This window comes from Epinephelus lanceolatus, chromosome 22, assembly GCF_041903045.1.
Source record: "Epinephelus lanceolatus isolate andai-2023 chromosome 22, ASM4190304v1, whole genome shotgun sequence".
NCBI classification, from domain to species: Eukaryota; Metazoa; Chordata; class Actinopteri; order Perciformes; family Serranidae; genus Epinephelus; species Epinephelus lanceolatus.
The window spans coordinates 13,314,483-13,332,046 of record NC_135755.1 but is presented as its reverse complement, the minus strand read 5'-3'; the positions used below and the strand labels follow the sequence as shown (position 1 = coordinate 13,332,046).

General features: G+C 43.7%; 1 protein-coding gene across 1 annotated transcript in view; it reads left to right on the top strand.

Moving 5' to 3' along the window:
* Positions 1-17,564, top strand: part of rbpjb (recombination signal binding protein for immunoglobulin kappa J region b) — a 99,092-nt gene that overhangs the window by 66,105 nt on the left and 15,423 nt on the right. Inside the window, exons 3-7 of the mRNA XM_033609858.2 lie at positions 8,049-8,144; positions 13,316-13,481; positions 13,865-14,039; positions 15,598-15,735; positions 16,017-16,129. Coding sequence (XP_033465749.1) covers positions 8,049-8,144; positions 13,316-13,481; positions 13,865-14,039; positions 15,598-15,735; positions 16,017-16,129 — 688 coding nt within the window. The remainder of the gene's footprint in view (positions 1-8,048; positions 8,145-13,315; positions 13,482-13,864; positions 14,040-15,597; positions 15,736-16,016; positions 16,130-17,564) is intronic.

The window sequence follows — 17,564 nt, the reverse complement described above, 5'->3', positions numbered from 1 at the left end:
CATTCATAGTTTTGATGCCTTCAGTGAGAATCTACAATGTAAATAGTCATGAAAATAAAGAAAACGCATTGAATGAGAAGGTGTGTCCAAAATTTTTGGCCTGTACTGTACGTGTTTAGTATAAGACAGTTGTTTTGTCAGTGAACCTTGTGAGTTGTAATGGAGCTGAATTTTGTAACGTTACCTTTGTAAAATGTTGCTGTTGTCCCTGGCTTCATATGAGTAGAGGAAAAGTCCGCTAGCTGGCAGGCTAATTTATAAAATGTAAAATGCAATAGGCTTGTGCTAAAAACATTAGCATGTTGTATTTGTGGGGAAAATGTGTCCAGATAAAGACAAGTGTTTGTCTGTGAATGCTGTGAGCTATAGTGAAGCTGATTTGTGTACTTGTGTTTGAGACTGTCTCTATTAAGCCATGTTTAATGTGTGTTTAATGTGTGTTTTGAATCAACTTAACTTTACAGCACTTCACAGAAACCCCGCTACCAACTAGTGTTTTGGAGGTGTAACTGCAGAGTGACACAGACACACCACTGCACAAGTATAAATGCTCACGATGGCGTAGAGAGCTCGTGCACAAGTCTAAATCCTGCTTAACTCTGCCCCAGGTGCAGAGCTCACACTCCTGCAGCATCAGCCTCATGAATAACAGAGAGAGGGGGCAAAGAGGGGTTAACTGAACTGTTACACTGCACACAGCTCTATGATGACATGTGATTTTACCCATTTTAAATGGTCAAATTTGTGGTAGTTGGACAAAATTGCTGAATGAGGGACTGTAAAACCCAAAGTTCAATATCAGGCCCTATTTTCAGTAAGTGACAATATGCTGACACAACTATCTCCTGTCGTGTGCTACATGTGTGGGAGAGCAACCCTGAAAAATGCCTGGATTATTTTGCTAATTGTGGTTTTATTTGCCGAAGCATAGCAGACATTTTGTTTATCAGATGGACAGAAATCAGAGGGAAATGTATAGACTTCTGTCAAATAAGGTAGCACAGACTCATTGCCTTTATTGCATGTGGTCTAATCACGCTGTCGTGCAAAGTCACCCCCTGAGGGCCCATCCCGAGCTGGGAAAAACCCTGTTTTGCATTTGCTTTTGATGTCTTCAAGTCTTGATTTCACCCTGAATTTCCCCAACTCTCAACTCCCTTTTCCATCTGTATGACATTGTCATATATGTATTTTGTGCCTACTTTTTATTCACAACGTTCAAAGCCGAGATGCCGTGATTCTTATGGCTGCAGCGTTGCATCAGATGGAAATATTTTAGATGTCCTCTAGTGCATCATTTTATACACATTCTGACATATTTGGTGTCTTTGTAAACCCCGGCTCCCCCACTAGAATTGAATCTGAAATTCTGTGGGTTTCAACAATGCTTGGCTCCGCAACCCAAGTTTGTAAAGATGGACCCACCACTGGGTTTATGTTATTCATTTGATCCCAGGATATTGGGTTTCATCTGAGCGTTGCCACATGTGGGGCATCTTTTGTTATCTGTTCAGAGGTTATTTAGGGGTAGCTGTGAAGTGGATAGAAATGATTGGAGAGGGCATAGCAGACGACAATACACGAGGAACCGCTGTGAGTGAAAGCTTAATCTCATGGTGAAGCAGTTCTGTCTTGACGAGTGGAGTGGTCTCTCCCCAACGTAGCCACAGTGGTCTGGAACGGTTTGGTGAGCAGTGAAACAGTGTTAACCACAAGTCAGGGCTGTCGCACGAAACCTACCCACCAACACCAGGGTGAGATTCTGGTGTCATAACATAAATATGCAGCAATGTATTTGAATATTTATGTTTACTGTGCCGGGTGACACGGACCAAAAATCATATCTCTGTGTTTTAAGGCTTAACGGGGACACACATGATATGTGTCTCAGTGTTTTTTACAGAGTTGACAGAAACACACTGTCAACGCCACACGTGAAATGTCACAAGCACCTCTATAAAAATGGACCGTGATTAAAATAAAATACAGACAGGGCTTCCTTCCCTTTCTGAAAATATACACCTGCAGAACATGTACATGAAAAAATATTTGAAATAATGGCAGGTCTGTACGTGCTACAGATGTTAAAAGTTTTGTAGCAAAGACCACAGAATTAAGCAAGAGTATACAAGTATCAAGTAAGTTTAATGTAGTTTAAGACTGTTCACATTCTGTGTTCGAAGAGTTTAAGAAGTATTTTTCCATGACCTTTAAAGTGAATATAGTACTGAATAAATGCAGGTATTGTTTTAAATATATGTACAGTATTTCTCAGAGAGCGAGAGAGATTGTTTGTCTGTGTTATCTATGTTGTTTTATACAGTTTTCTGCGTCATTAGGGCTGCCCCCGACCAAGAATTTTCCTAGTCAACCAATAGTCATCATTTAGGTCCATTAGCCGACTAGTCGCCTGCATGTTTACGATATTAATTTAATTATTAAATGATATATTTTGGTGGGTTGAGTTGAAGGTGTGAGAAAGAATAGTATCAGTAACATTGTTAACACTGTGCTACATTACAGAGAAATACAAAACCGTACTAATGAACCTTCATTAATATAGGCCTATATTTTATCTACAAAAAAATATATATTGTACGTTAAATCAATATATTGTTTGGTCTAGAAAATGTCAGAAAACACTTAAAAAAATGCTGCTCCATTCCTGTTAACTCCTGGTGCTGTTTGCATACTGCTTGTTGTGTTTGACCAACTGTTAAAACCCAAAGTTTAAACTGGGGTCTGAGAGTCCTCCCATCAAATACTTTGTTTCCTGCAGTCTGTTTAATTTTTTCGCACCTATGTGTATCTTTTCTACATTGATTTACGGTGGAAATGTCATGCTACTTCCTGATTCAACAGTGCATACAGTAGTTGCTTCATCTTCTCTCTGTTGCATGGCAGATTGTACCCACTGCTTTTGAGGTTGTATTCTGTCTCCACCTTCTTTACTGGAGGCGCTGATGCCTTTATGAGCCTTTATACACCTTGTATTAACATGCTCCTTGGAATCTGATCACAAGTGGACAGCGCTAAATACAATTCTAAACAACCACCAAGATGTGTTGTGATCCGATCACTCCCTAGTTGTCATTTGATCACAAATCTTTTGTAGTGTAAACACTGATGCGTCCTGATGCGTCCCCACCAAGGACTACAAAATTTAACAATGACTTGGACAAAGTGTTGCGTGACTGTCCATCAAAGGAGATGTGTTGAAATTTGCTGACAGTGATATCTCCAGCTGTTCTCACACAACTACTAACGTGACTAGCAAGCGTGCTAGAATGTGGATGTAATAACTGCGCATGGCGGTTTGACCTTTAAGGAGAAGTGTCAGAGGCAATATCGAAATCTGAACACAAGTGGTCAGCTGAAGACACGAGAGACAAATGGCGATGTGTTTCGGAACAAAGAAAAACATGCGAGAGTCCTCTGCTACTGTCATGTTTTACTGGGGTGGGACAAAGGCACATGTTCCAAATTCTGAAATTCTGAGGCAGACATGTCCTTTGCGACCCCGCCGAAATCTACGCCTGTGCCATAGAAAAGCATCAAATCCTCCTAACTGAGGATCTGGATCAAATTTGGCATTTTTGCTTGCTAAGGTGTCTGAGTGGTTAAGCCGCATACCATGCAACCACAGTGTGTGTGCGTGTTGTTTTATCAGTGATGTCACCCTTCCTGCACGTCCTGCAGGTCGCAGGTATCATCAGAGGTGTCCAATGACATGTGCCCTGCACGCCTGACATCAGCAGGTTTGGACTATGTGTTCGCCGTATAATCAATCATCGCTGTGAGCTCAGGAGTCTCCCTGGGGTTACTGAGTGTATCGTTCAGCGTCAGACAAAGGTTGCGTTATTTACTGTAAAGCGCATCCTTGCAAGTGATCGTTTTAAAAGGCTGTAGTTGTTTGCACCTTTTGTTCCTGCCCGATTCAGGAAGAGAAAATAATTTCCTCCATGTGGTGTGTAAATGGTATCAGACTGCGTGGGATCAGTTAAACGGCCTCAAATGTTTGGAATTCCAGGATTGTACCTCTGTCAGTGATTCAGAAAATAATTTTGCGTCAATTCCGAGACTCGGAGCTTTTACCCCGAAAAATAATTGTCTCATCACACAGCGAGGCGAGAAATAAAACATTTCCTGGTCCATTATGAAATGGATAAACCAAAAATCCCTCCCAGCCTTCCTCCTCCTCGTCTTTACCCGCCACCCACACACACACACACACACACACACACACTGTGAGGGGCCCCTTGCTTTTCATAACAAAGGCCCTGTCTAACCCGAACGTGCGGCCCAGTATTGCGTGGCAGAGTGGAAAGCTGTGTGTCTGAGTGGGGAGCCCTCTGAAGCGCCCCGGCGTGTCAGGTGTCACTGACATCTGTGCATGTGCGCAGATTTGGTCGGGGGGGGTGCGCTGATGTCCATGCGTGTGATGCGTCTTAATTGTGCATCTGAGCCTGATCTTTGACCCTCTTGCTTTCTAGCCTGCCATAAGCTCCAGCGCTCTCCCCAAAATATTTAAATAATTTCAGGGGTGTTTGTGTAGCGGAGGTATGGGAGTTGACAGAAGTAATTGGAGCACAGACCTTGCAACATTTTGACATGAGATGAGGAATCTTTGCTCTAGCGCTGTTGTTTTTGTTTTTTCAGCTCTGGTGTTTTCTTTTTTCCTTCTTCCACCCCTCCTCTTCCTCGTCTCTCGCTCCCCTCTCGCCCTTCTCGTTTCCCCCGTGCTCCTCACTGTCCCTCTGAGCCGGTCATTAACGTTTCAGCCCGCCCCCACCTCAGACTGACCCAGCTGGGGGAGAACATAGCTTTTTTGGCGAGCGGACAGTGCAGCCTCTGAGGCTTTCCAGAGGTCACTGCGAGTGTACTGTATGTGTGTTTCTGTATGTTCTCATTCCATACCTCGCACTTTTGTTTTTTTAATCCGTCTACACTAATGCAGGCCTTACGCTAAACGCTGCTGTGATCTCGATTGTTTGATGTATGGTGGTCATAAAACTCGGTCGGAGCAGTCTTAAGTCACTCCTCTTCTCATCTTGACGTTATAACAAATAAAAAAGTTTGATATTTTCCCAAGTTTTTAGTGTTGGCTCTGCTGAAGTTGATGTGAACGTTGTCAACAGCCGATCAGTGTTTTCTCTCCAGCACCAAACAGGAAGCAGCAAAGCAGCTAGACGTCCTGTTCAGTTCAGTGCGCTTTCTTCCCGTTTCCACTGTGAAAAGTTGTGGATGGTACCAATGGAACCGTTCCGTACTGTCCCCATGTTTGGTCCCCCCTCTGTTGGGGTACCTAGCACACAGATCTGGTACTAAAAGGTGGAGCTGTGAACACTGCAGTCTGATTGGTCAGTAGAGGACGGTCACTCTGCTCAGGGCTGAGTTGTGGCTGGTTTTGAGGCTCATGTAACCACTGTTCATACTGTGGAGAGTTTTATTACTGTAACTATAAAATGAAAGGATGTTTTGCTGCCTCTCGCTGCAGCCTCATTCTGTGGACGATAAACAAGGTTCAGACTGATAACGGAGGAAATACAGTGAGTAACAACAACTCCGCCCACATTTAAGAGAACTGTTTGGAATCACTAGGGTCTAGGTACCATGTCTGAAGGGTTACTTTTGCTTCCAGAGGTACCATACCGAAAGTGTTTGGTGGAAACGAAGCTTAACAGTGTTGGGCAGACCGAGTCTTCTCACAGTCTCGGTTCCTTCGAGCTGATACTTGTCAAGGTATCGAACCTTTGAGTTTTGAAACTTTTAGCAAAATATGGTGAGGTTTCGGCAACTCTCCGTTAGTACATGCACTTTCGGCAGCCACTGTGACCGGCCCCACAAAACTTCTCTTCGATGCATCACCAGTCATCGTGTATGAATGTACATTAATAAATTAAGCATCACACTTGTACGTGGGTAGGCTACGTAAGCTCAAGATAACACTACAGAAATGTCAGTGACCAACAATCTGTCGTTCTTTGAAGGGCAAGTAGCCGACGTCCCACTTAGATCCGCAGCCATGTGCTGCATTCATGTGGTGTCAGATTAATCGGCTCCATTTATTTTGCTCTTTATTAGCAACTTGTTCAAACAATCTTGAGCAATCATATCTTCTTTGTCCAGGTTGTTCCCACGTAACAACTTAAAGCTCATGAACACAAAGTTGGAAGAACAACCATCTGAGGAACTTCATGAATGCACCTTTGGCCTCGGCTGGCTGATATCTCAACTGGGCTCCAATTTAATTGGTCGTCACTTGTTCATTCAGGGCTGATTCTGCACTATGTTACTGCATAACAACAAAATGGGCAGCAGGAAAAGGAGTTGAGTTTTGGTAGCAGGATGTTCTAATGCTATGCACAGAATATAGCTTCAAGGTTTTCATAGGGTATTCCAGTCACCGGGGGTGATCATTGCTACTAGGGCTGTCAACAAATATTCTAAATTCGAATTTAAATTCGAATTTGAAAAAAAAATGGACCTTCGAATGTGAAAATTGATATTCGATTGTGGAGAGAGAAAAAAAACACCACCGCAGCTGTCCTCTTTGCGAGTGGGCGTTGGCATCAGACGCGCATTTCTCCACGCTGGTCGACAAGCGGTTCTGCTCCCAGCTGTTGTCTCCATCACCCGGCTTGACACATTCGCTCGCGGCTCGCGCAGAAAATAGACCAGACACCGAAACAATCGCTGCAGGGTGCGAGCCGGTCACGGTCCGGTGCTTCGAGGCTATTCGCAGCACTTCTGCCGGCGGTGTGGTCACGGGTCAGAGAGGGGGGGCGAGTGAGAGGTCCGCGGTCGTTTATAACGTAATGTTATAGATAATTGTTTTATGTGTTTTAATGTGTAGGTATGTAAATGTTTTCAAAGACGTTTATGTTGAAATAAAAATACCTACAGGTAGTTATGTTTCATATACAAGTATGTTTCCTTGTATTAGTTTGCCCTCTTGTGGACATAATGCAGAAAAAAAAATATTCGAATGGTTCGAACCTATGAGTTATTTTTAGAAGGAATATTCGAATGTCATTTTTGAGCAATTTTGACAGCCCTAATTGCTACACAAAAATGTTTTGGGATGTCCAGTTAAACAATTGCTTAGCTGTGTATACTATATGTGTAGTATTTTCTAGGTAACGAGCCAATGCTTGTATGTAGGTAGGTCGTTGGAGCCCAACAGATACTCCTGGGTGAGCAGCTTATGTCCAGTATGTTCAGTCTCGTTCAGGCTGTCTGGATTTGAGTCCAATTCAATCGTTCTTGATCACTCACTGCAGCAAGGACCGTGAGCAGTAGCCTACGATAACAGTGGGAGTGGGAAAAGTCAGGGTTCATGAGCACTCCGATATTCAACAGCCTGACTTGGCACATTAGACACCAAACAGAGTCGTTCAGAAAGATTTGTTGGTTCATTTTTGCCCATCACCAGACGGTAAACATGGAGGAGACTCCAAGGAGGTGCAAGTATGTCAAGCCTTGGTTCTCTTGGACAGTGGGAAAGGAGGAGACACTGGTGGATGTTGAATTCGGCACGTACTTGATCCTTCAATCAGCACTTACTGTAGAGAGAAAACTGTTGGCGTCTCATTCCCATGTTCTCCTCCCAATAAAAAAATTCAGCTAACCCACGGAGGCTGGTTGAGAGTTGAGACATCAAAATCCTAAATGTAAAGTTAGTATGTAAATACAGTTTGTTTTTATAGTTTATAATGATGCCGAACTGACAAGAACAGTGTCGACATATGACGCCTTTTATCTTGTGTTTCTAGAGTTCGTATTTTTGCAGACACGTAAGGACTCATGGGAAATAATCTAGTTGTAGTCCTGCATATAGTGACCCTGCAGGATCCCCAGTCTTTGTAAAACCTTACAGTGTGTGACAAAAACACAGTGACCCCAACACCAGCCCTTGATGCTCCCTGTCTTCATCTTAAAGTTTCAACACACCCAGTATCTCTTAAACTCATCTGGATCACAAAATGACTCTTTAATAAACAAACTTCTCTCTTTTCTTTCTGTCTCCCTCTGTTTTCACCATGCAGAGAAGCGATGAGGAATTACCTGAAGGAGCGAGGTGACCAAACTGTCATGATCCTGCACGCAAAAGTTGCACAGAAATCCTACGGCAATGAGAAAAGGTGAGTGAAATACAAACGTCAAGTCGTCCTTCACCAAGGTTTCCTCAGGCATTGATTATCATTGGAAGATGTTGGATTGGAGAAAACAGAATGAGGCTGAGAAGGTTTTTGGAGGTTTAATAGATTCATAGTTGGGAAAAAAAATCACCCAGTTTCATCAGTAATCTCTCTGGCTCTCTCTGCAGTGTTGGATTAACACTTCACATTCATAAAACTGATTTCCTTTTCATTATTTTTTTTGTATCGCGCTACACTTATATTTCCTGGTTGTTTTTTAATATATACGTTTTAACAAAGCGAAGGATTTTATTCATCAAGCGCTCAGATTTCTAGTTTAACGTTTCCTGGTGTGGACAGCTTGCCGAGGCTAGCGAACCGGCTTGTTTTTAGCATTGGGAGCTAACCATCACAGCAAGAACAAGACAAGTTACAATCTGTTGACTGAAGGCTAATCTCTGCAGCGCCTTGAATATGATCAGCTCCGAACTCCAGATCTCAGGCTATGATATGGTGCTAATTATGGTTGTATAGCAACGTTAGGTGCAACTTGCATCTGCACCCTTGAAAGCACCTATCGCTCGACGTCGCAAAACATGCAGCACGTGTCTCTTAAACAGATGTAAGAGTGATATCAGTCTTCTCAGCTGACCCCCAAAATGTTGAGCTTTTCAAGAGAGAGACTTTTTCTAATCTAATTTTGACTATTATTGCGTCTGTCTTCAATTTCAGTTCCTTATTTTTTCCAGATATGAGCTAAAAGTCACTTGTGTGAACGTTCCGACCTCTAATCATGAACATCACAGAAGCCCTTACACACACTGACCTCTTGTCGAGTGCACTGATTGCAGACAGCTCAGCCTTTAAGGGAGGTATTAGCATCACGTAGAGATGCAAACTTGGCTGCCTTCGTCGCGAGGGTTTATGGAGAGGTAACGTGTGTCACTCAAGGGGACAAGGAGGCGAACGAAGAACACACATTCCAGCTTGCCTCCGTGCAACGTGGGCACCTCGACCTTTCTGATCTCAAAGAAGGTCAGAGGAGGAAATGAGTGGCGACCTCCGGTGTGAGGCCACGTTCAGGTGAAGGAAAGGGAGCAATGGGAATAGGGGAGATAAAAGACACAGGCGGGGGATGCACTGATGTTTAGGTGCAAGGGTTCAAGGACGAGAGCACACAGGTCTTGCAGTTTCTCTTCCTCTCTTGAACCCTGCAACTCGTCTTTTCTTCCTCAGCCCGTCCTGTAACTCTACTCTCACCTTTTTACCTCTCACTCTCAAACTTTTTATAGCTTTTCCCCTCCCCACCCTCTGCTCCACCCGCCCCTCCTCTCTGGCTCATTATGCAACTTCTCCTCAGCTCTCCATCCTCCGCCTGTTTTTTCTTGGCCCGAGCCGCGGCGCTGCTTGCGATCTCATCAGGCCCTATCTCTTGGCAAATCAGCCGCTCGCAGGCCAACTCGGAGACACCTCGGAGAGTTGGAGCACGACAGGAGAAAAAGACAGAGAGATGAATTCCTCAGATAAATTGTGGCTGTCTTGTCCAGTTAAAGTGACACCGGGCGAGGCGAGCGGCGCTGAGAGGAGACCATTTACTTGTCACATGCATGCTGGTGCAGGTTTCGGTATCAGTGTTAGCCGGGGTTGCGAGTTGCTCAATGCCGTGCAGATGCAGGGATTACAGTTGTGTGCTCAGTTAAAACCACAGTATCTGTAACCAATAGAGCGTCCAGCCGGATCACACACACACACACACACACACACACACAGTATCTGAATGAGTGTGTGCTTAGCTGAAGGGATTTCTGCTGCATCACAGACACAAAGTCAGATCCCTGCCTCCATGTGCATGTCACTGTTTCAACATCCTTTGGCCTGCAAAGCCCCGTCGTGTTCATGTCGCCTGTCTCGCACCTCTGATTACTTGTGTCTGTATCGTAACAAGGGAGCCCGAGAGAGTGGGTGCACGGGGAATGCAAATGTCCCTCTTTCTAGCTGCCTCTCTCTTCTGTGTGTGTCTGCGCTTTTTATAGGAGGCGAAAGTAGACAAACACCCACAGAGACAGACAGTGGTGTTGTGAAATAGGTCGCTTTCCAGTTCTACTCTGACGCACAGGAGTTCAGATTCGATGAAGCTGAAGTTCTGTACCTGACCATTAGGAAGTGTTTCAAGGCAGAAGAGCAGGAAATCCTGAAATGGAAAAAAAGTTACGTTTGTACTTGAAATTCTGGTTTCGTGTTTATTTTAACAGATCAGTTTCATGCTGGACTGCTCATGTTAACATCTGCTAAATGAGGCTGGACAGCTTGAGGACAGAGTGCTTAGTTTGGTTGTATATAACAGCAGCTGATAAAAGCTCCTTGGTGAAGCTCAGCACAGGTCTGCCCTCTCCTGGTGTGAATGAAGAGATGCATCCAGCTTGTTCCATTGAAAGAGGTGTAACAGTGGTGTTTCTTGGGTCCTCACAAATATTGTTCTCTGTTGAAATGTTTGACTTCTTTCAGGACAAATAATATAAAAGTCAATTTTAAAGTGGATTAAAACATGCTTCTGTTGACAGTTATAGACTGAAATATTTGTCAAAGGAGCAAAAATTGTCACATATATTTGGACCTTTACCTCTTCCACTCCGGCCCTCCCTACCATGGACCCATTTCTGTGTTTTTAAGCGGGAAGAGGGCACCCTTAGTGGGAGATAGCAGGTCAATAGTGTACGCCACATATAAGTGACATGCATCATTTGACAGGTGGGAACCTTGAGAAGAATTTAAGATGTTTTAAGTTTATCCAGTTATATACACACACACACTGTATAAAAAAGAATGGACCGCTGACTGTGGACTGTCGTCTTGAAGCCTTGAGTAAGCATTTCAGCCATCGCCATCTTGGTTTTTGGAGTCAGAAGTGACCTGATTTGGATGAGAGGTGGGCACTGTGGAGGATCGAAGGGTGGATTTGAAACAAAGACTATGGTGATGCCTCACAGACAGCCTGTCACTTAAGCAGCCCCGCCCTGAAATATACGTACACTCAAAGCCTTGATAAGATGTAAACTGGTGAGTTCTAAAATAATTCACCTTCGTATAGTTGTCATGAAGGTTGAAATCAGCTATAGAGACCAAAACTGTTTTGTACCAGGCTATAAACATGTTTATTTCTGCTGTACAGTGTGGCATTTCAACATGGGGGTCTATGGGGATTGACTGTTTTGGAGCCAGACTCAGTAGTCTCGCCACCAGACAATCAGAGATCTCCGCCTTCTGATAGTCTGGGGACACTCCTTTCTAAAGTGTGTTCAACACACCGGAGAAAACGGCGGGCAACAAAGCAACGCCTCTTGCATTTTTGAAAAGGACACGCCCTCCTGGAAATGTGCACTCCCCCTTTTCTCGTCCACAAAGAAACAAACACACAGAGAGCTTGAAAATGGATGCCGAGAGATTTAACTCCGTTTTATCAAACGTGTGCTCAGTCCACAAGATTGTGGAAATGAAGGACTTACAGCGACTTTGTTTAAAACTTTTAACGCAGTCGGACTATGTTTACGAGCACAAGAGTTCAGCGAGCCACAGAAGGACCGCCCTGCGGATTTACTATTGGTTCTGCAATGTAGGGAGTTTTTTTAAACTCTGAAATTGTATCCGCCCATCTAAACACAAAATCAGGGAGAAAGACATCAGTCTTTAGTTAAGCAAAGCGTCTAAAGACTGACTTGTGAGTCTAGACTCAAGTGGCAGTTTTTGGCGCTTGTACATTTGCTTCATTTTTCAGCCTCAGAGGTTGCCGTTGGTCATATATCTGTAATAATCAGTGTGCTTTGGTGTGGTGTTCAAACTTTGAAAGTTTAGCGTGTATAAGGGTGTAGAACATCATGACAGAAGAATATGATGGCCATTTGCATGCTGAATTATGTATAATAAGTTGTTGCAGCCATTTTAGGGTTAATACCATTTGTTACACAGATTAGGTGCAAAATGTAAGCTTTTTTCACCACTCGAGAATTGATGAAAATGGTCAAAAATCCCTCCAAAACACCACAGTAAGACACTAGGACTTTGAGGAACACCACAGAAAAACCCATACTTTGTTTTTGTATCAAAACCTTTTGACATTTGGAGATTTCTGTTGCAAGAATTGCATTTTTCATTGATTGGATGGCGAGCACTTCTGTTCTCAAAACTGCTGAGAAACCCTGTTATTGTCACTATACCTGTGAAAGCCATCCATCCTCTGAATGCTCCACGTCTCTAGTTTGTGGTTGTAAAGTTTCATGAAGCTGTAGCCATCCTTGAGATCACTATTTGTCATTTTATACAGTGAGGTCAAGGTTTAAAAAAACTGTTCTCACTACAGTGTAATGAGGTTAATTTGTTAACTTAGGTTTTGGAGCAGGGCCACGCCTCAACCACACCTGCCAATCCTACTTATACCTGGACAACCCATCCTGCTGTGTTTGTCTCAGATTTCTCGAGAACAGATCCTGCTTTACGCCTAAAAGTTTGATTAAATAATGCTGATACTTAGATTGCAAAAGAATCACCATGGATCCTGAAATACAAATCAACCCGCCTGATTCAGATGACGATTTTTTTAAATGATGGGTTCGAAACTGTGCTGAAATGTTCAATGAAATGGCTACTATGGGGACTAACATCATCACACATGAATAAAACTGGGCTCACTGAATCCATCAGAGTCTCAGCTTTCCAGTCAGACCCAATTTATGCAACTCCAAGACTGTTTAGAGGCTCCAGTGTGCAGAAATATTTGCATACAATAGGCGAAAATTCATATTTATATTGCATACAAAAAAAAACCCTCACTGGGATTAGTATGAAGTGGGCCAGTCTGTAAAGGGGAGACTCGTTGGTACCTACAGAACCTACTTTCATTCAGATATCTTGATACGAGAGGTCAGGAGACTCCTGTGAACACATTACCGAAAAGCTTCTTCTACTTTCATGTGACACCAGTATCTTTACTCAGCCTGCTGCCGCCTCTGAAAGACAGTAATGTCGGCCAAGGGACGCTGGTGTCCCCACAGACTGGAAGTGGTTAAGCGGTTTTACACTGGCAGATGTTAAAGTAAACATCAAAGAATGAAACAAAGAAAACGGATGGTGTGAGGATCTATGACCAAAGATTAATAGGTATTTGTTGTGTCTGCGTGCAGGTTCTTCTGCCCTCCTCCCTGTGTTTACCTGATGGGCAGTGGCTGGAAGAAAAAGAAGGAGCAGATGGAGCGGGACGGCTGCTCCGAGCAGGAGTCGCAGCCCTGTGCCTTCATCGGCATCGGCAACAGCGACCAAGAAATGCAGCAGCTTAACTTAGAGGGAAAGGTACAACACACACACACACACGCTGCCACTCTGTTATTTACTGTAACACAAAAACATGCGGTTACTTCACACCTTCCCTTCAGGCACTTTATAGAAATTATACAGGCAGTGTGTCATTTACCCTCGGTGCATTTGAAGGTTATTAATTCCAGCCATTTTTCTGTTGACAGTGGTGACAGATACTTGACAGGTGACATGTTGAATCACCACTCAGGCTGCTAAACGAAAATAGGAATGTGAGCTGTGTTCCTGTGTCACTTTGTGTATCTACCTTCTCCAGGAACCGTCGGACAGAATCGACCGTATGCAGCAGGAAAATAAAAATAAGATGTAATGTGTTCTGATTTCTCCCTCTCTGCCTCTCTCCATCATGTCCGCCCCAGAATTATTGCACAGCCAAAACCTTGTACATATCCGACTCCGACAAGAGAAAGCACTTCATGTTGTCTGTCAAGATGTTCTACGGCAACAGCGCTGACATCGGTGTCTTCCTCAGCAAGAGGATCAAAGTCATCTCCAAGCCCTCCAAAAAGAAGCAGTCGCTCAAAAACGCTGACTGTAAGTTTGTGCTTGTCTGTTTCTGTCAGGTATTTGGGGGGAGTGTGGGAGCGTAGGAGTGTACACTGAACTATTTGTTTGCTGATAGCTGTGGTGTGTGTGTGGCCTATTTTGGATACGATCTATTTAACAGACTTTATTATTACTCAAGATAATCCAAAGTCCTTGTTGTGAGCATTTTCATGTAGGAACTATTTTCCATCTACCAAACTACACCCAAGCAGAGGGAAGTGTGCATCTACTGCTAGCTCAGCTGAGGAGGATGTATTAATGTTTACATCTCACCCTGTCATGAGTACGAGCCTCTCGTCCATGAGTAGATGCACACTTCCTTCTGCGCTGTCACACATTTACAAGCAGACCAGATCAAATACCTTGTGTGAGAAAGCTGCTCTTGATTGGTCAGAATTTCCATGTTGGAAAAATCCAGGAAGTAAAGCAAACGTAAAGCTCATCGTGGACTATATTGCTGTCATTGTTCATTTTAGTCAAACCATACAGTTTGAAAACGAGGCGCAGCTCCAACTAGAAAACAATGTTTTGATGCATTGGATGTGCTGAATGTGCATATTAAGTCAGTACAGGAGGAGGTGCACATTAATAATCCTCCAGGACTGTAACATGCTCATGTTTAACCCAAACAATGTGTCATGTGACTGCAGTTGGTTCGGATCGAGGTCGGAACACGTTCTCACCACAAACGAACCGCACCAGAGTTCATTTGTAACCGGACTGAGACCACCTCTTCAAGAAGGTCTCAGTCCGGTTGTTTTGGTGCGCACCTGAGTTTGATTGCTGTGTTCACACCTGCCCAAACGAACCGTACGTAGGGGGCAAACGAACTTGAGTCATTGTCAGCTGGAGCCACGAAAATTGCAATTGTTGTACCCCTTAAAAAGATGCGGGGATGCTATCACTTGTTCAGTGAATGCGGTGTGACTGACAAAATATAAAAAAAAAAAGGTTTGGGGTGCCCAGTATCTCAGTGTGTAGAGCCCCATGTACAAAGACAGTGTCCTAACTCCAGCCTGTGGTCCTTTGCTGCATGTCATCCCATCTCTCTCTCTCCCCCCTTCATAGTTAATACTGTTGTAGTGGTTTAAAAAAAAAGGCAAAAGACCAAAGTGCCTTCTCCATAGCTGTCCCTTCCCTCTAGAACTCCCTCCCCACACATTTGAGACTGCACTGACCTCTTCCGTGCTCAAATTACTCATCAAAATCATCATCTTCTCAAAAAGGCTCCGATGGAAAGTGGCTTTGAGAACTATGACAAGTGCTCTATATATTAAATGCGTTGCTATTATTTGCCAAATGTGATATTAACTTCTGTTTTGAAAGTTGCTGTAAGAAAATCACATTATTTCCATCCACTAGAGGGCAGTGTAGCTTCACTTTAGAGTCCTGCCAGTAACCCAGTTGTGTCACATGTAGCACACCTGCAGTTTACACATCACCTCCTCTGCTGAGATCATCACTGTGAACACAGCTGACATGAAAACAGCATGTCATGTTTGGGCCGTTGTGTAATCCTTGTGTTTGTGTGTGTTCTTGTCTGCAGTGTGCATCGCATCAGGGACCAAGGTGGCACTGTTCAACCGGCTTCGGTCCCAAACAGTCAGCACGCGCTACCTACACGTGGAGGGCGGCAACTTTCACGCCAGCTCCCAGCAGTGGGGCGCCTTTTACATCCACCTGTGTGAGTCTCCCATCACTGCAACACCAGCACACATACATTAATGTAGAGGAGGTTTGAACCATGTGGAGGTTCAGTGTGAGTAAAGAGGGGAATGCGGTGTGACGGCTTGTCACTTTATCTGCACGACGCTGTCTGCTCATTTGAAATGTAACCCACGCTGCGTTATAGTAATTACACAGCTGAATCATCGCAGACAAAGAAAAGGTTTGATTGATGGAATGTGGGTTTGAGTGTAGAGAATATGTTCTGACATCCTTTTTTGTTTTTTTGTTTTTTTTCAGTGGATGACGAGGAGTCAGAAGGAGAAGAGTTCACTGTGAGAGACGGTTACATCCACTACGGCCAGACAGTCAAACTGGTTTGCTCTGTCACTGGCATGGCCCTGCCCAGACTGGTAAAAGAAATCGCATCATTTGAGACTAGAAAGATCAGATAAAAAAGAACCTATTGTCCTCATTTTCAGGTTCATACTTGTATTTTAGGGTTCTGCTGTTACGTGTTTACATGCTCAAGTGTTCAAAAAACACTTAATTTCCACATACTGCCTGAGCCGCTCTGTTTTAGCGCCTGTCTTCTTAAGATTGGGATTGAGTAGAGTCGGTTTTTGAAAGGCCCAAAAAGCGACTGTAACAGGCAGAAAAGCGCCACTTGCTACTCTGAAAAATCACCAATAAAAGCATCTGAACTAAAATCTTGACAACTGGACATGTTCCAGCAGGAATATGATCTAAAAACATGGAGACATTGATAACATTAGCAGCCAAGATTACATGTTTCTCTGACGTTAGCATGTAGCTACATGTAGCAGTGTAGCTGCTTCCGGGGAATGACTGTAACAGGGAGAATAGTGGCACATACTTCCATTGAATATCACCACTAAAAGCTTCTAAAAACAACTGGACATATTCCAGCGGTAATATATAAACGACGTGATAGTAGTGTTGTCACAATACCAAAATCTTTGTTTCGGTACCAATACCAATATGAATTTCGATACTTTTCGATACTCTTCGGTACTTTTCCTAAGGAAAAGTCCTTTTGGATACAAACCTTTAGAACAATAAATAGTAGGGGTGTAACAGTACCAAAAAAATCATGGTTCGGTAAGTACAGTACAGGCCAAAAGTTTGGACACACCTTCTCATTCAATGCGTTTTCTTTATTTTCATGACTATTTACATTGTAGATTCTCACTGAAGGCATCAAAACTATGAATGAACACATGTGGAGTTATGTACTTAACAAAAAAAGGTGAAATAACTGAAAACATGTTTTATATTCTAGTTTCTTCAAAATAGCCACCCTTTGCTCTGATTACTGCTTTGCACACTCTTGGCATTCTCTCCATGAGCTTCAAGAGGTAGTCACCTGAAATGGTTTTCCAACAGTCTTGAAGGAGTTCCCAGAGGTGTTTAGCACTTGTTGGCCCCTTTGCCTTCACTCTGCGGTCCAGCTCACCCCAAACCATCTCGATTGGGTTCAGGTCCGGTGACTGTGGAGGCCAGGTCATCTGCCGCAGCACTCCATCACTCTCCTTCTTGGTCAAATAGCCCTTACACAGCCTGGAGGTGTGTTTGGGGTCATTGTCCTGTTGAAAAATAAATGATCGTCCAACTAAACGCAAACCGGATGGGATGGCATGTCACTGCAAGATGCTGTGGTAGCCATGCTGGTTCAGTGTGCCTTCAATTTTGAATAAATCCCCAACAGTGTCACCAGCAAAACACCCCCACACCATCACACCTCCTCCTCCATGCTTCACAGTGGGAACCAGGCATGTGGAATCCATCCGTTCACCTTTTCTGCGTCTCACAAAGACACGGCGGTTG